General features: G+C 34.9%; 1 protein-coding gene across 1 annotated transcript in view; it reads right to left on the bottom strand.

Moving 5' to 3' along the window:
- Positions 1–22903, bottom strand: part of UBE3C (ubiquitin protein ligase E3C) — a gene marked incomplete at its 5' end in the record, with an annotated part of 68272 nt that extends 45369 nt beyond the window's left edge. The window contains 12 exon segments of the mRNA XM_040550255.1: positions 4372–4604; positions 5376–5533; positions 6271–6357; positions 13951–14138; positions 16226–16380; positions 16659–16879; positions 17586–17739; positions 19806–19871; positions 19874–19962; positions 21250–21365; positions 22062–22207; positions 22864–22903. Of these exon segments, the coding sequence (XP_040406189.1) occupies positions 4372–4604; positions 5376–5533; positions 6271–6357; positions 13951–14138; positions 16226–16380; positions 16659–16879; positions 17586–17739; positions 19806–19871; positions 19874–19962; positions 21250–21365; positions 22062–22207; positions 22864–22903 (1653 nt within the window).
- Positions 22904–24202: the final 1299 nt, after the last annotated feature.

Genomic DNA, 24202 nt, shown 5'->3' with positions numbered 1-24202 from the left:
ACAGTAGGTAACCTTAAGACATGCGAGGTATTTCTGCCTACAGTTATTAAACTTAAATAACTAGCCAGCAGAAGACTGCATAAAGTGCTCCTTAATGGCCAAACTACAAAAGTCAACATCAACTTCAGAAAGTACAGAAAGAGAGGGCAGAAGCATTAAACTGGCAGCACAGCCTTACAGCAACAAGTTACATCTCTAAAGTACAGCAAAGATTGACTACTTCTAGTTGCTGCATTAACATACTAAAGCATTTCTAGCTAGACGTGCCTCGGAGAAGTCATAACCATCTGCTGATTATGTCACCTCACTAGACACCAAGGTGACTATCCCTGTGGAAAAACAAACGCTGACGGGTTTAATGGCAAGGCTCTACACTGTTGGCTCCTTTGTACTGTCAGCGTTTTCAAAGCTGGGTAGAAGAAGATCATCTCATCTTGAAGGAGCTACCAATTTATCAAGTGAAACATCCCTTCATAGATCGTCTCTATTAGAACAGCTCCTAGCATGACTAGCTCAGCTGTTTATACCGTGTAGATCTGTATTCAGCTAAACTCTACCCTAAGATTCTTAAGGGATCCAATGTGCCAGATTCATACTTAAAGATGCTCCTGAGAAGCACCTAGCCCAAGCCTGCTAGAGAAGAGATTACGAAACCTAGAGAAGAGATTACGAAACGACCACTTCCAGAAATAACACAGTAAATATTCTTCTAGTGGTCAGCGTAAGAAGCCTAAAAAGCACCTATAGTGTTAAAAATACACAGTGTGGCTGCTTGTAATTTTCATTTAATACGTACATATATACTGTGTTATGTTTTAAGTAAAGCCCTTTAGGGTGTTAAAGTCAGTGTAAGCCCCTTTCCAACAAGAAGTATAAGCATTTACCGAACAGCCATCTACTGAAGAGGTTTAACAAATTTTTGCTTATTAGCATAGTATATTTTTGCCTATCAGCATAGTACGTGATGTTTACACCCCTGTACCACCCAACCACAAACACATTAGCTATTAAATTAATACCAAATTTAAAGTTAATTTATATTTAGTTTAATTAATTTTAATTTAAATTAACACTAGTAAACCACTACGTTTAAGTCATTTTTTATTCACAAGGAGCTCTAATGATGAAAGGTAATTGTCATTATTATAATCACACAGTCAGAAAATGTGTATAAGCTAATTTTCTGTTGTTTTCTCATCTCCATAACACAATTAAGCTACTGGGAAAGTGCTTATCATGGTCACTGGGGTGACTTTGCAATTTTAATATTTTTCTTGGCAACTACCTCCAATCCAGAAAAAAAAAATAGAACTATCAAACTAACAACTACTCCATCACAAACACAACCGTCACATTTGGTTGCGTGCCTTCTCCCCAAAACTGGTTCAATACGTATGCAAGACAGAATCAACTTAGCCCTATAGTAAATAAAATGAAATTAAGTGGGATCAATGTAACTTTAAGTCAACAGCCTTAAAGAAATTATCTCTGCTACGAAGAACAGCAATCTGTTTATCAACTTGGAACTAGAGCACTTGAAAACTGAAGAGGAGCAAAACCTACACAAAGCTCTTCTGAAGTAACCTTGCATAAAGACAGTCTTAATAGACAGGTGTCAAGAGTAACAAAGAGTTTAATGGGCTTTCTGAAGGAATCTGTGTCTAGATACTATACGAAAGACCTTTTAAGATCCAGTTAGTCTTGAATAAAAGAACACAGAAGAATGCTATTTAAAGAACTGTCTGATTACACAGGAATTTTCATCACCTTACCCTTATAAAATTCAATGCAGGTGAAATGAGTCACTGAAACTCTGTGGTCCCATTACCACTACACTCATGAAAAAAAAGAGGGGGGAATATCTGCATGAAGAGCATGCTAATAAAGTGTTTTACAAGCAGAGAAAGAATCCTTAACGAAGCTGAATCAAATTAGGTGAGATTGCTAGTGTTCTGAGTACCCATTTCTTCTGTAGAAGGAACTCCAATATAAACTCAGGATTTGTTTGCAAAATTTTAAAAGTATGTATTTTACTGGAAGGAAAAGAACACTTCAATAAGTAACATTACGATAGTAATTTCTTTCAAATAAAGCCCCAAGTGCAGTTAGCCCTCAAAATTGTAATTCAGGAAAAAATGACAATTTAATAGGATTAATACAAGATTCTGATGTAAATCTTCTTTGAGAAAACCTGTTTTCACGTCCTCAGAAATTGAGTCCTCCTGCAGAATTTGTGACAGTTGACTACAAGTCATATTACACCAGCCATTCTGCTGAACACTCTTCACATGTAAATCCTACCATTTCAAAGACAGCCAAGCTGCGAGCAAATAGCATGTTACTGTCAGCAGTCACTGTTTTCAGGTTTGCCCTTACATTGCAGCAGGAATGCATTTCATTAGACTCAGTGGCATGGAAAACATGCAAAACAAGTGTGAGAAATTAAAGCACGGATGATAGGGAAGGAATGTGTCTTTTTCCTCCGTAGGCATCTTGCAAAAGCTTTGGAAAGGACGTCTCATATATTTGATGTAGTGTAAGAAAAAATATTTTCTACTTCGACACTTGAAATTTATGATGAACTATTCCAGTTTTGTTTTTATTATTTATTTTTTAGAAGATATTGCTGCCTGCTCCCTGGCAAGAAACTACTTGGAAGTTGCCCTCCAGAGCAGAAGTCTTCTTGATGAAATGAACTTTAGTTGTATTGAACTTCTATATGAAACGATACCTTTTTGAATAAGTAAACGAGAAAATTTATTAACTACATTTCTGGGTAGAACCAGAGCCTTCAAGATACTCTCAAGATTTACATTTATAATTCAGCTAACGAAAGACAATCCTGCCTCCTGAAAACAGTAGGACCACACCAAGTTCAGACAAATTTAATACCTGCCTGCCAATGTGGGACACAATAACTTGGGATTTTACGGCTTGCTGAACTAAAGGGCAATATGATCAAATTCACTGGAAATATAAGAAGCTAACAAAAGGACTAAATAAGACAAACTAAGGAGAATAAATAGAGAATGGCATGTTATAAATTGAATACATAGAAACACCCCTAGTATGCTGTTCTTCCCACAGAAATAGACATATTGGGGTTTTCACTTGTGACCTTTAAATTGAAAGTTTATTTGGCAATTTAAAGACAAGTAATTAAATTAAATCGTGCAAACATATATTAGATCAATCTGTGCAAATTACACATTCAGCGGTGCATTAGGACTGTATTCAATGCAATCAAAACATTATCAGTTACTCTCACTGCTATTAATGCTTATGCTCATAAGTGAAATGTGTTGTAAAATCAGACAGAATAGGCTGGATAGAGGCTATCTTAGACTTGTAGAATGAATAAGCATTCCTTAATTAGCCCATCAGGTTAAGTGCAAGCCTTAATGGGCCTTTCCTAAAGTCTAGCATGACATCTTTCTCCAAACATGGCCAAGAAGAAAGTTCCATTAGCAATATTAATACAAGCTTAGTTGATCATTTTCATTCAATTAACTTCTTTCAATTAAATAGATAGCTTGACAAAAGCAGTGATAAAAGACCTGAAGGGACAGCTGATGACTCGAACTGAACATTAGTGTGCGAGAGGTCGCCAGTATTAAACGGACTGTAAATCTACCATTCAATTTGGAAAATGCATTTCTTCTGCTCCCACTTCTTTAATGAGCAATTTTAGCTGACTAGATATGTTTGCTGCAGAATTTTCATGACAAGTCAAGCACTCCTTTTTTTCGGCAACAGTTATATTAGGTCTTTTTCCTGCCAACATTTTCAGCTTCTCTTAACTCATGTCTTAGGATGCCACGGACAAACTAGCAGAAATACATTGGTAGGTATCCAGAAATGATGTACATTAAGTTTCAATTTGCTAAGCCAAATTCACTGTCTCCTTAGTATTCCAGCAAGCCCAAAAGGAGTACCACCACCATATTCTACTAAAACACCAATAAAACCAGTGCAGGCTATTAACAATTTCATGAAGCCTCTAACATTGAAATACCAGAGTCATCATATGATTCAATTAGAATTGCACACCTATGTAGTGTTTTATAAGCACATATTTAAGTATCTTGCTGAACAGGATTTGAAGTTTAAATATATTCTACACAGTAACTTCTTTTTTAATAAACACATTGAACAGGAAAATTAAATTAAGACAAAAAATTATGTAAAATTGTTACAGTTATCAGAATTACTCAAAATTTAGCATATATGCTAAAAATCAACCTTCCCAAATCCACATTCCTGATAACAACTGTAATAATAGTATAATCAGGAAAACTAAACTGTACCCAGTCTCATATATGCAGTGTAAATCTGAAAATTTTTATGTTTTGAAAAATCAACACAACTTACCTTGAATAACTGAATCCACCTTTTTTGTTCTGTCTGTATACATTGCTGCATTTCCGTATTTTTTGTTACTCCAACACTTCTAAATGCTGCAATATATTCCTCGCGAACTTCTGGTTTTGTTTCTGGATAAGCCAACTTTATGATTCCTAAGCACGCATCTCGAAGGCAGCGTGATAATATTACAAGCTCTTCTAGTGTAAAAGGCATCATTGATGATTGTCTTTGACCTACAACTACATAAAGCACAAGTTTAAGTCTCTTTCAATAACCATTTCTTAATTTTGTTATTAAAAAAACACTGATTTCACTGGAACTCTAATATTCACACAAAATCTAAAGCAGAGAAAAAAACATCACACAGAGAACGAGTACACGTTTGTAAAGGCAATCAAGCCTTGTAACTGTTTACAGACAGTGATTTTATTTACAATATTTTCTTATTCTCTTTTGTGACTCCTGCTATGTTTGAATTAGTCTACACGTTCAGTCCACAAGATCTTCATTCTTCACCATCTCATTAAAAATTATCATGATTAAGAACTTCCATATCAGATCCTGTAAAGCTATAGTTCCCATGGTGCAGACCATTTTTTCACTTTTCTTCCCTAAATGCAATCATCATGAAAGAACCAGATGACAGCTGAGTGCTCAGGGGACTATCAGCAAGTCAGCCCAGAAAAGCCTTCCCCACACATGTCAGCAAATCATTGCCCAGGGAACCCTAAAGCTGTAAATTCCAGATGCTAAGCAGTTCCCAGCAAATTGATATGGCAGCAGCACATTTGTTCTAGAATTGCCATGTTACCAGTACATGGTGAATCTCCATCTTGTATGAAAAGCAGAAGGGGACTGACAGCCTCGCTTCTTAGCAGAGGATCACCCAGAACAAACTGAATTGCATGGATTTAGTTCTCCAAGTCTGATAGTTCCTCAGTTTAAGTAGCTTTACACAAAAAAAAAACGTTTCACAAAGCATTGCTATATAGTATGCTTGAAACTCTTACCTTCTATAGGATCACCAAAGAATTCGTTATCGTGAATAGAAATAAGTGAATGACTAAATAAAGAACTAAAAAGGTAGAAGAGAGGGATAATTCGACTAGAGTCTTCTAAAGACATTGGAGAGCCTCTTGAAATCACTTGAAGGAGTGGCACCATAGACCTTAAAATATAAAATGCAGAATTAAGAGACTGCTAATTAAATACTTAAACATATATATTAGCTTCAGCATTCTAGTAAAAATACCCAGTAGCAGTTCCTAAAACTAAATAAGGGCTGCTGTCTCAGTTTAATAATTACTATGGACCATTTCTGCAAAATAAGGTTACTCCTTTTAAGTTCTTGTCACTATAGTATTTCAGTGTCTTGAAATACATCAAGTTCGGTGTTAACATAGACTGCAGATACTTTCTGGTTTAGAATAGAAACAAAGCAAAACCAGGTTAAGTAACCTGCATCTTCACACAGAACAAATCTGTAGGTTCAATGCCTCACCTCGTGGGAACATGCTTCTGCTACCATCACTTCCTGGACTAGTTAAGTATATGTGATAAAACTGACATACTTGGAAAGAAGTACTTGGGAGTTAAGCATTTATTATACTGATGCTACTAGGCACTCCAAAATCTACAAAATATGTCTGATTTTAAATCGAGATTTATTCACCTATAATTTTTTTTTTTTTTTTTTTTTTACAACTGTCCAATTCCTAAGATTTTGCTTAATTTTACAAAATCATAGAACCACCAAGGTCAATGAAGTAGGAGCTAAGTAAACATTACAGCTTTGTTTTCCATCACTTTGCACGAGTGCCATCACACCACAAATCGTTTCATTCTCTTTCTACTATATACTCTGTTTTAACAAACACTCAGTTTCAGAAATGGTATCATACATACCCTGTAATCATTCGTGTAGTCATTGAAGATATCAAATACCAAAGATGCCTCAGGAATCTGGCATTAAAGGCTAAACTATAAAGAAGCCTGAAAGAGGAAGTTCAAATAAATCATATCTGCCAAAAATGTATTCGCAAAACACAATACTTCTATAAGAACTTTTCTGTCAAGCATTTCTCAAACATTAACAATTCAATTTTTTTTAAGATGGGGTTCTTAGTCTAATCAAATCTGACGAAAGCCCCAAAGCTGAAAAACAAGCATATAAACCTTGTACCTAACACACAGTTTTCATTAACTCAGCAACAAACCACATGATACAGACCCAAATTTGCAGTGTACCACAGAATTAAAAACGCATTAAATAAATGCAATATACCAGTTATTTTTCTGGGAATTTCTGAAATTCAGCTATGGAAAACTACATTAACTAGTAAAGAGGTCACTTCTGTGGTTCATCTGACATTAATATGCACAAAAAATTTGCTAAAGGTAGATTAAAACACCTTAAAATTGATACTAGAAGCAACTATAGAATTAACTATGTAAGAATAAATGTTCATGTTCACAAATCAGTTCATACAGGACTGACTTTAACCATCCTATTTCAGACATGATTTGGGATGAAAAAACTTCTTACAGAAATGGGAAATAAAGAGCTTCCTAGAATTAAAATATGTCTGCTTTATTCCCTGTCGATAATTGATAAACATCATTTGAAACATTTACTGTCTTCTAGAAAACCAAACAGGACTTGACCTATTAAGCTATAATTTCCCTGATATTGGAGAACAATCTTCAGTTATCTATCCTAAGTGCTACTTTCCAAGGTCTCCTAATCACTATTAGACTAAATAGATACTCAGGTCCACACTGTCTCTCAGAGGTCAATAGCTCCGTAATACCAAAATTTCTAATGACCTGGCACACAGGAGGTAGGAGGCTGGGAAACGGGAGCAGGGAGGATGGACAAGAAGGCTTGTCTGAGAAAACATGATTTATTACAGACCACATGGATAAATTAACTATCACCAGATGGCAAAAGGGAAGGATTTTTCATTAAAATTCACATTTCATTATAGAAAAAGGTAAAATACTCAGCAAACACTTAAACATTTGAAAACAGTTTAAGCAACAATTCATTAAAGACATTAAAACAAAAAACCCTACACACCCACATACAAATATTGCATAGTGTCATATGCCTCTGGGTCCTCACTTACTGGCCATTTAAGCCCTGTGGGCTCTTTTTGCTGCCTTCTCTAAAGTACAGCCTCTCTCATGCATCCACACAGCTACTCCCTTCTTCAGGCTCTCATTCCATATGCATCCACCAAGCCAGTTGTGCTAGCATAAAGGAGCACTGGTAAAAGGCAGAACTCTTCACCCAAACGAAAGGTACAGGGAGTCTAACATAGAACAGGAGCATGCAGAAGAAGGAAAAATGAAAGACAAGGAACAAGCTTTGCAGTGTATTTTTGCTGACATATCACTCCTCTTGTTTCAAAACCTTCAGATCTTAATTCCTTGCATGTAATACATAGAACAGTACCTTTGAAGGGAATTGGGAGCCTCACATGCTACAGAAGTTGCATGCCAATGAACACTACTAAACTTGAGTCTAATTTTAAACAACTGCAGCTAACATTAATTTTAAAATAAAACATTACCTTTAATTAAGTCCTACTTTAAGTATGCAGAATTTTAAAAAAAATCAACTGAATTTGACCAGTGAGAATTTAACTTCCTTCTAGATTCACATTATTTTGACATTTGGGTAGAAATTGTGCATTATCATGTAAGGAAGGGCTGGTTATATCAAGATAATTTAGAAAAGAACAGATTTATATCCTAATGTTTAAATATCTGAATAATAGCTTAGATACCTTGGTTTCTGAGATGAAAAATTTCTTCACTGACCTTCAGTTTTCAGCCTCATATTTGAAATAAAAAGTAATTTGGCACAATGCCGTTAAGTCTCAGGGGGCTTCCAAGTAAAAACTTGTTAATTTTACAATCATCCCTGGAAATTATGTAATAGTTTTAGCAGAAATGAACAAACATTATGGACACTGAACCTATAATAATGTAATTCATTTTTTCCACTCTAGCAATATTCAGCAATAATGAAGGGAAAAAAGGACAAACCTTAAGAGCTTATAATAATAACCTTTGACTAAGTTTTACCCATTTTTATTCCATACTGGTGATTCAGGCAGCCAACTGTAGTAGCTGCTACATTTCATGGCGCGATTCCAGAAATACTGACTGCATTCAACTTCCCTGTTTCCCTTCCCTGAATATCAGGTTAAATACACCATGCAAAGATGGTAGGCTGTATGAGAACATCTTCTATTTAGTCAGCACAAAATACCTAAGAAACATGAAGCAGATGAATTCATCAATTCTAAAGTTTCCATACTGTTACCAAAAAATAAATGTGAAACTGCAAACTAAATAGTAAAAAAATCATTAAAAAAATCATAACAATCACCTGAAATATTATCCACTGTCAAAGGAGTGACAGCAGGAGCAATCTCCTACCTTCCTGCCCCAAGCATAGAAATTGGCTTTCAAAGTCAAAGGTAACAATTGTATGAAACTAAATAAACAAACAGTGCAAGGATGGCCCTGAGAAGTCATATCTTTGCAAAGGCTGGAGAAATCCCAGCTGTGCTTAAAAAAGTTCCAATATTTTTGACTTCAGGTGAAAAAAATTAATCCACAAATTTTAGAGATCAACTGAACTTAAAGTAAAGCTTGAGTGTCCATGCAATCTTGATCACTTTTTTCTTTAAAGGAACAAAAAAAATACTATCGCTAGAAATGAAAAAATATAAATTATTTCCCTTTTTATTTACATTTTTATACTCTTAACTCAGGGGTTCATTTTCACTAATTTGTGCTATCCTAAAAACAAACCAAGCAGCTAAAGTTTAAATCCTGAGTTTTTACTCCTCCCATCTTCTTGTTCTGCATTTTCTTGAAAATCCTGCTTATCACTGTAGTTTGGAAGAATAATAATTTTTCAACTAAAAAAAAAGGATAAGTTCTTCTTATGGAAGTGGAAAAATGAACATTGTCAGCTCAGGCTATGAGACAGTTAAATTCACTGCAGAGATTTCTGTTAGATATCTGCTTTAAACATACTAAATTAAATTATATGCTCCCAAAAGTATGAACGGCCACTTACTTAGAACCTTGTTTCTCTCCATAGATATCTAATTGTTCACAAAGGCCACATGATTTATGTGTACTTGCCAGAAAGGTATTTTGGGCACCTCTGGTTTTAAAAAAAGTGTCAAATTCCTCCTGTACAATGGGACAGATTAAATGACCCATTAAGCTTAATTTAGCTAAGGCACCACTACAAGTTAATTAGTTAAGGGCAAGATTTCAGTCGAGGCCATAAATTGGGCCCAGTTTCCCACTGAGACCATTTAAGTTAATGAAGAGGATACAACGGATCGAGAGGAGCTCAGTGGGCTGATAAAGGTCACTGTTGCAGGGGCAGAGGCTTTTGACACCTCGGGCTGCAAGGTGTCGCAGGTGAGGGACGGCACGCACAGCCACCCTTCGGTGAGCTGCACCTACACCGCTCTGCAAGCTGTTTTATGCCTCTTTGTGTCAGACCAAGAACACAGAAGAAAGCTTAGAAAATGTAAAAGCTTCATATGCAATGATTATAGTTTAAGAAAAATGCAAGCGTAAGAAAATTCCCTACAGAATTACTGCAATAGCCTTATAAACAGCCCAAGTATCTTCAGCACACACATGAAGACAGGCGGCTCGCGTTACACTAGAACAGCAGTTTGCTAAATAATTGCCAACCACAGGTTAAACCACAGGTTAAGATTAGCAGCGTTGTGTAAATTAAACCGTGTTAATGTACAGTCACTATTAAACAGCTAAACTAAGATTAACGATCACCGTGGGCCACCAAGCAGATGGCCGATAACCGCCAAGTGCCAATGAAGCACTGTTCACGTTGCTGTTTAATATTAAGCCCCACTGATGACCTGAAGTCTATGGGATTAAATTATCCTACCGAAATATTTTGCAGTATCACAATTTACTAGTCATTTAAAGTACAGCTTTGATGAATAAAAATCTCGCAGATCTCTTCACAATGGTAATGAGAGCTACACTCTAAAATTCAATTTTTTTTTAAGAAAAAATTTTATTCAATAATATATATCAGCTTTAAGCTTTATAGAGATGAAAGCCCTGCCCCTCTGAAGAGGAATACAGTTCCCAGTGACTGCATTACAAACACAATTTTATCCTACACCTCCAATCTGGTTTCCTGAACAGCAGCTACTGCTCGGTTTTTCTAGCTTTGTGGCCTTATTTTTTTTATTGAGCTCGCTTGCTTCTTTCCAGAACATATTCAGGATTTACTGATAATCTCCTAAGGAGGAGTAACTCAAAGCAATGCTTTTCTCATAATCCACCTTTGTTGATGCATAGCAACTTAAAAATGCTAAATTAAAAGTTTTTAGTAGCACTATTTTAATACACCACTAGCTTATGAAAAAATAATAATTTCAGTCTAAAATAAATATTCTACTTATCATCAATCCCACTGGAACAGGTATAAAGGTAGCAGGTTAAACACAAACAACTTGCTAATTCTCATAAGTTTGAACGCTATCTTGCATCTACATATCGTTCAGAAGGAAAACAAGAGCAGTAAATACTACTTATTTCTGAGGTGGCTGTAGTATAAATTTCAGTTCAGTTTGGTGACACTTTCACACAAAAAAAAGTAATGCCACAGACAAAAAATGCTTAGATGAGGCTCACGAGACACCTGCATAGAGAATACACTGAAAAAGACAAAAAAGCACTGTTTAAAGAAGTCTTAATCTACAGGGCACAGAGCACAGCATGGACGAAACACCACCAAAAAAAGAAAAACAAACAAATGGAAAAGCTTTATTTACCATTTCTACAAGATAAACCAAAAAGAATGCTCAGAGTTACTGAAAGACCTAAGATCAAGGAACTATTTTGCCTTACCTAAAGCAACATAACTAATACAACCCATTACCGTTTAAGCAAAGAATACCAAAAGAGCAGAGTAGATGTTCTCTGATAAACTCAAAACACAGGATAATTTCAGAGTGGGGAGGAAAAAAGGACTACAGTCCGACTCGAACACACACACACACAGTCTCCAGAGTAAGGAACTTTAGAGACTTGCTCTTTCTATTCAAACTGTACTGTACTCTTGGATATCTTGTTCTGGTCTGTCTTGGTGTCTGTTCTAAAACCCAAGAAACTACCGAGCTACTGCAGTGACACCGATGTTCCTGAGAGCAGTTAACATCAGCATCATCCCACAAATCGCCCAGATGTACTGAGGAGCCACAAAAAGAAAAAGCATTCAGCCTTAATGGGGAAACTCTGAGTTTCTCATCTTTTTTTCAAGGTAAAAATTCTCAAAACTACTAAAAAAAAGATTTGTTGGTTGTTTCTTCCCTTCCAAAGTCTGTCAACCTTAGCACAATTTTCTTTTCAGTTATTGAGAAGTTATTTTCAGTGATTATACTTTTTATTTAGCATTTCACTTCACAAATTTGCAGTCTTTATATTTTTTTAATTACCAGCTTTTTATTAAAGATGTAAATGCTGCTAAGGAAACAAAGCTTTTGTAACAACCTTTTCTCTCTTTTAAATCATCTGACCCAGTACATTTTAAAACAGAAAATAAGAATTTGATTTTTGAGTTCTTAGAATACTTAGAATACAGTAACTTTAAATAAATTATTTTTGCTTAAATAAACATTTCTACATGGTTTTATTAGCTAGATATACTTTATTCTGAATATTGTCATTTATTCTGAATATTGTCATTTAAAAGTTAATTTCAAAAAAAGGTGAAGGATCTTTCAAAACACTATCACTAAATTGGACAAAATCATTTGGGCAATAAAAAATTAATCAGGAAAAAAAAAGTGTGGAAATCAATGAAGAAAAACCTTTTAATTGTCTTTTGAAATGGCAGTGTTTATTACCTTTACAAGAAGCATCATCAAATACCCTTTGAAAAACACTGAAAAAAAACATTTAGAATACCTACTTGGAAAATTCCGCCAGGTCTAAAAACGCACTGAACAGGACAAAGGATTGAAAGATTGACATCTACTGACATGGTTATGCCTGACAAAACCAACATTTATGATTGGCTTGGAAGTCAGAACTATTAAATAAATGTTTACTTTAATTTACCAAATATTTGTATGGATTAATTTAATTTTTATAATGAAAATAATTCCATTGGTATTACTGATAAAAATTTCCATATTTCTTAGTTACTTGTAAAATTGGTAAATTCAACTATTTTGGAGCTACTCAAAAGCTATAATGGAAAGTAGCTTACGTATTTTAAGATGTTGACTAGAGTTTCCATAATTTCTGAGTTTATCCAGCATCTAACTAGCTTGTTATGTCAAATAATTGTAAAGACCTAATATGGCTTTTTCAGAGGAAATAGATGCCATACTCATACAAGTAAAGTTCTGGGTGACTTCTTTATTCATTGAGGATCCTTTCCACACAGTTCACCAGCAAACCTCGAGTCAAAGCAGCAATGCATTTAAACGCAGTAATTACTATCCAAGGCAATGTACTACTTGCAACAATAAAGCGGCCATACTAATTCAACTACTGCTATGATCTTCAGGTCTCACATCCTGCTCTAACGCAATTAGTCTACAAAGAACTAATTACCCTAATCGAGCAATCACAGTTTCACTGACATCTTACTTCCTCTAACAGCTATAAACACCACTGGGCGAAGATAGCACCAAATTAGTTTTCTGTATCACTGTTTACAATGCAGTTTGAATTGATTATGTTTACAACATTCCCTAAATACTTAGTTTACTACCAGCAACTACATACTTACTCAGAACTACTTGTACCACAATAGTTTTAATACTTATGGGTCTTTGATGATAAAAGGGTCAAAAATCTTCCACTGTTAGTGACAGCTGCGTGTTGTAGTCTTTGTAAAAGAACAAGCTGTTTAGTTCCACTTCAGGTTCCAGAGCCCTTCCCAACAACAAGGATTTTCAATAGGTAGGAATTGTTTTAATTTGTAGCAAGGGACATGCTGGTTATATATTGAAGGGGGTAGAGAATAAAGCAGTTTTTGTGCTCAGCTAGAGTGGACTGTGTAATCCATATCACTGGAAGTTTTAAAACAAGCTAGACAAACTTCTGCTAGACTGACACTTAACACTGCCTCTGAGCAAGAAGATGGAAAAACTACTGCTCAAGAATCTTTCCAATCCTATTTGAGTGTGATTTTCCGATCACAAACACTATCTATTCAGTAGTATTTTATCATCGTGTTGGGGACTAACTTATTTGCAACTCACCAAGCAAACCAAGGGTTTACGCTTTTGGATTCAGTGATCAGTCCATAAGGAATACAATGAACAGGAAGAAAAATAAATCAGAGAATGATTCCAGGAATTAATTCACTCTTTGGTTTGTCTGGAATTCTTATCTAAATTCTGAAATTCTTCTTTATTTCAGCTGATCATGAAAGAACTCAGAAAAAAAACACAGTGATTTAAATGATACAGTCATTTAAATGAGTCAAGTTTATCCAGTAAAAACAATTTTACATCTGTACTACAGTTCAACATCATTATTATTTATACTTGCCTGACTTTTGGCACCATCATTCGGTGTTGCACCATTAGCGTATGGCAGATTGATGCCATCAAGGTAAAGACCTCTTCACTAGCTGAATCTCTCCAAACCATATTCAACAGGGTGTTTGTCTGCTGCTTTGTGTCCAATTTCTTTAGACATTCCTCAGTTATGTACTGAATTGATATTCTCCCATCACCCTACAAACATATCAGAGAAAAACGTGAAGTATTTTTAAAGACAAAGTATCCCCCTTTAAAATATGTACTTCAGAATTTTACTAGAACATGAAGATTTATTGTATGATAATACAACATGAGCATATCTGTATATCCTAGTAGCATTCTTGAAAGTATCACACCTAAGAGCCAATTTAAATCCCTAGGAGGCAAGTGTTGGATTGGAGTATCGATCTTTTCACTTAAACCAGTGCAAAAAGATTCCCTTTAATGTAAGCATGCTCTTCAACACTCAGAATAAAGCAAGATCCTTCACTGGCATAAAATGTTCAAATAGTCATCTCTACTCCACTGACATCAGCCAGCATTGGACATGAAATACAGAAAAGGATGGCTACAGTAAGTTCTTTTACAAACAGTGTTTTCACAAAATCCATGGGTTAACAAACAAACTTCTGGCTGACTAATACACACATTAAGCTAGTAAAAGAAGTGTACAAAGAGAAATCCTTTCTCCTTTTTTTTTTTCTTGTTTGTGTGTTTTTGTTTTGTTTTTTTTAACTTCCTCTCTCTATCCAGCCCAACATAGCAAACCACACTCTGGCTCAACGAAGCATAAAAGTTATCCAAATTCCTTTGTTGCTGTTTCTGGTTTTTGTTTGGTTCTTTGTTTTAAGTAAGATGGGCATGCATGAAAATATGGCAAAAATTAAAAACCCGCAAGAGAAACACAGGAAAGAGAAAAATATACTACAACAAATAATATTACATATTGAAGTCTCCTCAGAGCAGATCTTTTCTAATTTACAAAGTACTGTAAGTTAACAGCAAACAGAAATTTATGCTTTGTTTTTAACCTAATCACATCTTAAACGTCACCAGTATCTTTAAGGCACAAGTGGAGTCTGCCAGCACTTACAATACATACAGTGTGTGTGGCCAGCGAATTAAATATTGGAATACTGACATCTAGATTTTGGATAGAAAAGATAGAAAATGCTTTATAGTTTAGGCAATGCAGTATTTACTGGACAGTAAAAAAGAAAAAAAGGCAGTTTACTAACCCTATCCTGATACAGATTTCCGGATAACAATAACACGCTACATCTAAAAATGCAGAAATAAAAGGCTGCATGTATCTACCAAGAGTATAGCACACTCAAATCTCCCTCTTAAAAACAGTGCATCTTTCGGAGGGAGTGAGAAATGCAGGTAGGCAGTAGGAACAGTATCTTTTAGAAGAGCTGGTATGCTTTTTGCTTTTGATTTCAACACTTAACCAACAAAATGACAAAAATGCTTGAATGCCTGAGAGAGAAATCCAGAAATCCCAGCTCAGTGTGGAGAAACAAAGTCATCCACACAGCTGGTTGTTTTTCCTTGTTTTGTTTTGATGAACCCCAAATATGGTGTATTTCACACACTCCACAAGAAAAGACTTCACACTGCATTCATCCTCTGAATGGCAATATATATTGAGAGATTATATAAAGGCCATCAACTGGTGAATTTAGATCTCTCCAACTCCAGTTGTTCAAAGCCTTGATCTGAGCATTAGGAAATCAGAGTTAGCGTGGGTTCGTTTTATTAATGAACATTTAACAATATTTTTAAACTACAGTGAAGAGTCATATTTATGCTACTCTCTAAACATTATTATAGAAAGTAGGTATTTGGCTTTTGAAAGAAGTGCATATATTTGAAAGCAGAGCTAATTCTACAGGGTAAAGACCATGGTTGAACATAATTTTCTCATTTCCGTAAGAAAAAAAATGAGAATACAAAAGTTGAAAGGTCAGGTTGGCATGTTTCACGATATCCTAGTGTCACCACTAGGATAAAGAATGAGGAGAGAAATAGTCTCTGTAAAATACAAAATTAAGACAGGGAAGCTGAAACTTCTATTTAAAAAAAAGCACAAACAAAAACCCTTATTAATTATTATTAATTTTATTTGATTACTGGGAGAAACCATCTACTTTTAAGAAATAAGCATGCTTTCTGCTACAGGTAACTAGAAGAATACTGGACTTAGAGTGATCATGTTTTTGCCTATAGTTACTGCTACTATAAATCAATCTCATTCAAGGAAATTCAGTACTGCTTACTGGTGCAGTTGTCATTTTACTGATCTCTTCATCCTCATCTTCAGAATCACTGGTTGCATCCTGGCAATTTGTACCAGCACTAGACACAGGCAGCTGAGAGAGAAAAGTCTGGAGTACCCTCAAATATACAAGTAGTCCTTCCTCTGAAAGGGATCCTATACCAAATACATTGAAATAAAAGATCGTTAGCCAGACCATAATTTATTATAATTTACTAGCAATATCTGACCAAAACCACATTATGCTAAAGCCTCCCAATTAAGGGTATATTTTCCTGAGAAGGGTAAAAATGGCTAATAAATAAACCAGATGTCTCGAACACTTGTATCCACAAACTGTCTTTTTTTGCTAGGCAACGAACTATGTTATGGAAATACATAACACACTAACTCAAATATGAAAAAACAATGAACAGGTCATGTAGCTTTCTCACCCAAATACGTTTCTCCGACTGTTAACACGAAGTAAAAAAGCCATGGGGCTCGATCACTTTTTCTCAAGCATCCATTTTCTGCTAATAATAGTGCATTCAGAAAGAGTTCGTAAGGGAAAACGGTCTGCACATCAGCAAGCGCTGGAATGATGAAGTGGAATATCTGATCTGTAAAAGGTGCTGCCACAAACTCCTCTGTGAAGGCTGCAAAAATCTGTTGCCTAAAATGAAGAAAACATGTCTTTATAGAAAACATAGGCAATATGTCTTAACAAGTACGTCCATGGAATGACTGATCAATTTTGCAAGTTTGAACACACTCATCAAGAAGACTGCAAAGAGACATTCCATTAATTCTGTGCCAATAAACTGAATTTCTCAGATTTTTCAAAAAGGCACTTCCTATTACATCCGTTCCTGATGATCTTATATGTAATTCTAGCCTTTAAACTTTTGATGAACTCATGGAAAACTACTCTGAAGTTAAATTTGTTGCTTATAATATTGAAATAAAAAAATAACTAAAATAATCCCGATTGGTCTTCCCCCCCCTCCCCCCCAAAAAAATACTGTAACAAAAAATATCACATGCAATACAGCCAGAGTTTCATTTTAGTTCTGTCTTTCAATATACCTGACTCTTTCTCCTTGTGATCTATGACTTAGTTACTTCTCTTCACAAGACTTAGTTCTTCTGTCACAAAGCTCTTGTTAATTCCAAAGGGTTTTTGTTTTTATTTTTCCCATTTGCCCTTGGCTGCATCTTTATTCTCAAGTAAGTTTTTCCACACTTACCTTCCTATATAAATCATTACTAGTGCAAATAAATCAAATTGCACTGCAAAAATAGCTGGACACTTACCAACAATAAACCGTGAACCTCTGACAATAATAAGTATACAAATAGCTGGTATTATTCTTACTTACCTTGCACCTTCTGGACAGGAGCTGTATGTAAAGTGCAATGGTTTCAGAACATTCTCCAGAAGTATTTTTGCAATAGGGACTCGAGAAACATCCGAATACTCAATACTCGATGGAAGCTTATTGTTAATTAACAAATAAAGCGACCTGTAGTAGCCTGCAAAAAAAGCAGTATTTTTAAAATACCGTATTACTTTTCTTCTTTTCTTTATAAAACAACATATAATTAGCATTCGTTACTTTAAAAAAGTATAATTCGTTGCATGAAGCTTTATTTAGGAAGACATTTTTCAACAGTCCAAGTCACATGCACATAACTAACAGGAGATATCAGCAATATCTTTGAAAACACCTCAATAAAATCATACATAACCACATTCAGAGTCAGTTGGACTTTCAAAAACCAACCAATTCTGCCGATAAAGTGAATAATTCAATTTATCTTTTATTTTAAAACAATGACCAAACCATGGCATCTTACTGCTAAGAGTCTGTTGCCAGAATATCTCAGTTCTACAAACACCTTGCTTTAGGAGACTGAAGGAAACAATTACTGTTCCAAAACAGGAATCTCTCAGACAGTAATAAAATATATTACCACCCAAGCCATAAAGATTTATACAGAGGGTAGTCTGTCTCGCTGTCAGAATCTGTTTTTGTCTCACTACAGTACAAATGGAATCACGTGATTTCATTCTTCTTAATCCAACTTCCTCTTGTTCAATGAACTCTTAAATTAAGACAAGTTCCACTACTACAGGAACCACTGTAAATGCATAGATAACATTTCTCTTTCTCATTCAGAGGCTGAGTCCCTTTGTCAGGGACTGTCTACCTTGACATATAATGCAACAAATGGAAATCACCGTGAGGAATGACTTAGCAATGCTGGCAAGATGCACATGGAAGACAAATTATACGCAAACCATATAATTATAAATGCTGACTACAGATTCTTTACAACTTAACCATCATAAATAATTACGAGACTGTACATTGGCAGTTGCACACAAATGTTTGTTTTTGTTTTAGTCGTGAACGATTAGAAAACTGATTTTTTTGGACTAAAATTTATGATTTAACATGTTGGTAAACCCTCATGTATCAGTTTTAACAACTGAATATTATACTAAAAGAACAAATACAAAAGTACTTGGGAAGATACTATGTACTGTAAGATACTATATACTATACTATATAGTAAACAATGAGATAAACACAAATACTTCACAGAATCGTAGGGGTTGCAAGGGACCTCGAGAGATCATCAGGTCCAACCCCAAAAACTACTTCTGCAGTTTTAATTATGCCTATGGAAGTAAAATAAAAGTCTACAGTAAAAGCCAATTTTTGTCCATAGTAACTTCAATATGTAATAGTTGCACACATCCTTAGTAACAGGATAAGATAGCCCTGTCCTACTGAATATATTTTAAAACCTACAAATACAGAATTATTACAAAAATTAGAACTAACAAATTGGAAAGTGCACTTTTTATATTTTATACCAATGAAGATCCTTATTTTATACTGGTTTTGTCATTTCTACCAGTCTTGCAAATGCAAACAACATCAGAAAAGCAAATAACTTTTTTCACACATCCCCAGAGTAATAAAGTTTTTTCAAGACAAAAAATAATTTAGGAGATAATGACACAATTCATTAACTTCCAGTATGTTTGCACAGGTGTAACTGACTGCCACTCAGCAAACAGTTTTGCAGATGATGCCACAAAGGAAATAAAAGCTGGGTCATCACCTCTTTGCTAAAGTGTCTCTATCTAGTGTTAGCAGGATGAAAAATCAATGCCAGTGTACAATAATAATTATCATTAGCAGTTACAGAGAACACTACTGTAAAAGAATACACAAGATTTACATAACTAAAACTCAGAGCTGGTAGGAAGCGTCTGCATGTGTGAATACCAAACACGCATGCGTGCAAGCAGCTACAAGAATAAACTTTTGTTAGGTAATATCCATCCTCAAACTCAAACAATAGAATATTGAATTTATAAACAAAATGTCCAAAGAAATCAGCCAGTAATTTCTCAAGCAGCGATCTCATTACAAGCAATATATCCACTTAACGTATGGGTTAGTGTATGCAGCACTTAATTTATTGTTTAATTACATTTTGCCTTTACCACAACATGGTCTCCAGGTATTACAACAGTTTAATTTCGGATTATTTCTGAGAACTTCTATTTCCTAGCTACTCACCTTTTTGAATCATGTAGTGCAAAATTTGTTCAATTAGTGATGTCACATAGCTGACATCTTGTAAGCAGGCAAATACGTATTCTCAGATGAAAATACCTCAAGCATTCTCATAGGAAGTGCAACATTCAGACTGTCATCATTGCAATTTTGCAATAGCCTATAAATGAAATGAAATTGAAATTATTTACCAACGGATTTCTCTTATTTCGCCACAGAGACATGCACACTGATCTACAAATGAAGCTACAGAAACTTTTCTAATTTATCTTATTTCTACTGGGTTTCCAAGTCTTCCAATAATTGCATTTTTTGCTTGCATCATTACAATAATAATTCCTGATTTTACAGTTTCTATGCATATTGCACTCTCTTTAAATCCAATAAAATTCTTTATTTCAGTGACTTTAAAGTTTGGAAGTCTACTGCACTGACTGGAAGCAAAGATGTTGGAACATGTCCAACAAAACATGTTGGAAAAACATGTGTTACTACCCATATTAAAAATGAAGTCAGGAAAGCCCAAGAGCAGTATGGGCTGGGAAACAACACAAGGGAACATCATATGTTTAACTGAAGCAGCATGCCTTTGATTACAGACTTAAGTATTAAAAAATACAACCATCCCCAGCCTTTTAGCAAATTGCTCATGGAACAACTACCAGTAACCACAGAAATGGTGACGATTCAGAGCCTGTTTAGAATTAAAACGATTTGTTACAATGAGGCACGTACAGGCACGATTGCCCTAACAATGCCCTTTCCTAGCCATCTACAAACACAGGACACAGCAGTAAAAATGATTTTGATACCACAGTCAAGACATTTCACTAAATGGAATAAAGATACTCTGACCAGAAGACCTTTTTGGCAGATGTAACTGCCATCAAGTTACCTTTTTTTTTTTTTTTGCTAAGGTGTTAAATACTTTCACTTTTTTTCATTAAAATATCATCAGAAGTTACAACTTCTCATGAATGTTAAAAATAAAAATAAAATAAAAATATTTTTTAAAATAAAGAAAAGGCATTCTAAATATTACTAGTCTCAAAATAGAACATCCAAAGCATATCCTTGAACAATAATCTAACTCAGATGGTAACTTCTTATCACCATCGGTCCCCAAGAAAACCTTCTGGTCCCAACAAATACTTACAATGATATTGCTACACGCAACACTTAAGAACACACCTAAGTCTATCCATAGGGCAGAGCATCCCTTAAACATGTCGCGTATGAACTTGAGAGTCAATGGACTTCAAGAACATTGTTTTTAAACAGGAAAAAGTACCGTTTTCATGGCCTGAATATATGGTTAACATAAACAGTCTTCTTGTTAAACTAACATACACGTAATAATTCACTTGCTGCAAAAAGAAACAAACAAGTGTCCAGTGTAATTCCTGAACACTTTTTAGACAGTAGCATATAGAAAAAAAGAATTTACCTGCAACACAGTCCCAACAGTCTTTTTATTTGGAATAAGCACGTAAGTCTGTCTGGACTATCCAATTGCTTAACAAACTGAGAACTCTGTTTAATTAAATTCTGACACATCCATATCTGGGAAAAGATACACACAAGTTTACTGTTTATTACAACTGTGTTTTTTATTGCAACATATACGTGTATTTCAGTCCTGTTGTATCAAGCATAGGAACAGTAGTTATATGTAGCATATATATATATATACATATATACACACACACACACACACTCTTATAATTACAAAACTTACATTAAATTATTCATAAATGTCTGCAATAATGCCTTTGGAGAACTTACAAAACACAAAAGAAGACACTCATTTTCAGTTACAGAAAAAAAATAGTGATTTGTTGAAGATCGTAAAAACACACAACTTAATACTAAACTCCCAGGATTAACACCGAAATATATTTGCAACTAACTTTTGCAACAAGTTTCTGTGTTAAGAAAAACACCTTAGAAATCACCAGAGAGCTGAAGCAAAATGTTGTTAGAAAGTGTAACTAATATATTGGATTGTAGATTACACAGAAAGGATTTTTCATGACTCAGACTGTGTGCACGTGTGTACACACATAAAATCTAATTTTAAGTTATTCTGTCTAAACAAAGATCAAAGGAGTATAGGCCAACAAAATACAGAACTTCTGAATGAATTTACTAAAGTGGTCAAAGCTGTTTCTGCATCCCTTCTAAACCTTCCAAGTGAAAGAATACTTTAAAAGTACACGAAAAAATCTACTTCCAATCAAAAGCTTTAACAGTACTCACCAGACGCTTAGAATCCTCATTCTGTCTATAGAAAAAGAGTAGCTGACGAACTAAAAGGCTCAAATCAGCTCCATTAGCGGTGGAAAAGGTTCCTCCAGACTGGGCCAAGTTAGCACAGCGATCAAATTCACTTCTTGGATAGAGTACTTAAAAATAAAATAAGCATTAATATATCAGTAATGGTTATGAAGTTATATAGGGATGCAAAACTTTAAAAACTGATTTCAGTTTCCCATCCTGAGGTAGCAAAGTAATAAAGTGCATGCAGCACATATTCATTAACAGATCAAAGCATATACACAGAAGCACAGTCAAAGCCATGTTTGCATTCTGTAATTCAAAGGTACACCTGGCAACAATTTTTACCTTTCAAGTAAAGAACATTACATCAAATATTTTCAACTAGTTTACTCAATAAATATTAGCAAATTTAAGCAGAATAATCAACCCAACAAAAAGAATCTTTTGACTCCGACTACCACCTTAGACCTCACACACACGCATACACACAAAGCTTCACCGGCATCTGAAAGCTGCAAGTGTGTAAGTGTTTTCATACACACTGTAAACACAAAAAACAATTATGTAATCCACTGAAGTCAGCTGTCATACAGGTGCTCTGCATTCATCTGCTAAGAAGATGAGGTTCAACTGAAGCTGTGAAGAGGAAAAACTTGTGTTCTGTTAGCACACAAAATACTCAAAAAACAAAGATTTCTCAGTGGATTTTTTTTTTAACTAGAAAGTCTCTCTTCCAGCAAAACTGTTTTGCATCTTTCTCAATAAATAAATGAGTACTTACTTGATGTTTTCTGTCTCTGTACCCCCTTACAAATGACGGATTATTATTGCATTTTTCAGCCTCCGCCTTTCTTCCTGAAAAAAAGGAAGAGAAAAAAATGAATAAATAAATCAAAAATCAACACTAGAACCAACTCCACTTTCTACAATTTTACCAGATATATTTGTATTCAAAATGAAATTTGTTAATGAAATTAAGCACTGAAGTCCAGCATCCAACACACAAACTGGGGAGAAAGTTTTGTCTGGCTTTAAGTTGCCACTATGTCACGCAAAATAAGTTTTAATATTCAGTAAGTACATAATACCATTGAAACAACACATTTAAATTGTTTAGACAAGGTCTTTATACTACAATTTTGAAGCAATGACCAAATTCAGTAACACTATTCATCTTTCTGCACAGAGCAGCTGACCTTGAAGTCCCACTTATCATTTCCATTCAAGTAGTATACCTGTATTAAGAGCCTGGTATAGTTTGGATGTAGGGGAAAAAAGAACAAAAGAAAAAAACAACAGTATTTGGAAAGAATACTGCTGTCAAAAGAAAAATTAAGCTTAATGCTTCAAGCCTAGCAGCACTGTATGGTATGAATAAAAATTCCTGCTCACTCCTTCAAACAAGTCATATGAAGTGTGTAATTTTATGAAGTCTTCCTCATTAGCTAGAAAGAGTAGTTAAAATCAACCCTTTAAGATGACTCACTTTCTGAGGAACTGAAAGCCAGTTTGCTGCACGTACTATTGAAAGAGCACACCATGTATCTCCTGACAACACCCCCAGCGTATCCGATCACAATAAAAATCTAAGGGAAGTGGCTACTGTAATTAGGTTTCTAACAATGTCCATTTAGTTTCTTAGAAGATGAAAAGGGAAGTGAATAAATAGTTGCTCATCAAACCTAACACTACAAGCAGTTTGTGAACTTTCCAAAACACTTTAATTAAACTTACAAACTCAAAACCCTTGACTTCGTATTTTATTGTAAAAAAAAAAAAGTCCAAATTTTATGGACAAGAACTTGAACAGAACCGGCCCAGAGAAACACCAAATCCACTTCTGAATTACCATCCAACACCTATTTTATTTTTCCTGGAAACCTCAGTTCCCCAGTCAACTAATCTCAATAAGCTTGAAAGAGTCCATTACCTCCAGAGCCTGAACCAAAATTAAAATTTGATATGCCAAAGATTTGATATTCTTCCTCTCTGAAGTATCTAACAAGAAAGTACAAAGTACGGGGGCAACAGGAGAGAGTTTCAATTACAGACAGGCACTGTCTCTTCGTAATCATAATGTAATGCTTGACTAAAAGGTAGATACCTCCTCGTTTTCTCTA

The sequence above is a fragment of the Cygnus olor genome, chromosome 2 (assembly GCF_009769625.2).
Source record: "Cygnus olor isolate bCygOlo1 chromosome 2, bCygOlo1.pri.v2, whole genome shotgun sequence".
NCBI lineage: Eukaryota > Metazoa > Chordata > Aves > Anseriformes > Anatidae > Cygnus > Cygnus olor.
The sequence above is the reverse complement of the archived record's forward strand: the minus strand, read 5'-3'. Positions and strand labels throughout refer to the sequence as shown.